At 26.9% G+C, this 773-nt stretch overlaps 1 protein-coding gene across 1 annotated transcript in view; it reads left to right on the forward strand.

The window, feature by feature from the left end:
- Positions 1 to 665, forward strand: part of LOC111392413 (lysine histidine transporter 1-like) — a 22825-nt gene extending 22160 nt beyond the window's left edge. Inside the window, exons 6-8 of the mRNA XM_023017762.1 lie at positions 66 to 286; positions 457 to 529; positions 633 to 665. Coding sequence (XP_022873530.1) covers positions 66 to 286; positions 457 to 529; positions 633 to 665 — 327 coding nt within the window. The remainder of the gene's footprint in view (positions 1 to 65; positions 287 to 456; positions 530 to 632) is intronic.
- The last annotated feature ends 108 nt before the right edge of the window (positions 666 to 773 follow it).

A 773-nucleotide genomic window follows, 5' to 3' on the forward strand; every position in this document is an offset into this window, starting at 1 on the left:
AACTTCTCAATCTTTTTAATTCAAATTCTAGTTCTAATGATGAATATGTTTCTGATTTAAAACAGGATTATCAACATCAAGAAGATTCTGAAGTTGAATCTAATTCAAATTTATCCTCTTTCTCTAATCAAAGTAAAGAACTTTGTCGTTTTAAATCTATAAATAGTCTTACCAAAGAAGGAGAACTTATTAAAGAGATTGTTGATCAAACTAATGATCCACAACTCAAAAATAAGTTCAGTACTCTTTTGCCTTCAAAATCTACTACTTCTAAACGTTTTAATATGTAAAATGTTATGAGTAATTTCAAAAAGAGACTTCAAAATCTTCTAGTTTTGATTTAAAATAAGAAATCAATTCTATGAAATCTCAAATTTATATTCCTGAACGTTAGATGAAAGACGTACCAATAGAAATTACTCTTCTCAAAACTTAAGATTTAACAAAAAAATCTAGAGGTTTATCCTCATCTGATTCCTCTGATGACGATTATACTCTTCATCAAAATTCTCAATTTGAAGAAGAAGAGGTTAATGTTATTTACCGAATTCAACTTCAAAAGTGATGTTGCAATATGACTATTTTAGTCAATAAAGAATACAAATTTACTACTAAAGTCCTTATTGATTCAGGAGCTAATCAAAATTGTATCAGGGAAGGACTGAAACCTATAAAATACTTTGAAAAAACTACTGAGCATCTTTATGGTGCTAGTGGTAAAAAAATTTAATATTCTATATAAACTTTCAAAAGCTCATTTTTGTACAATATGA

The sequence above is a fragment of the Olea europaea genome, unplaced genomic scaffold, assembly GCF_002742605.1.
Source record: "Olea europaea var. sylvestris unplaced genomic scaffold, O_europaea_v1 scaffold9272, whole genome shotgun sequence".
In the NCBI taxonomy this organism is placed as follows: Eukaryota; Viridiplantae; Streptophyta; class Magnoliopsida; order Lamiales; family Oleaceae; genus Olea; species Olea europaea.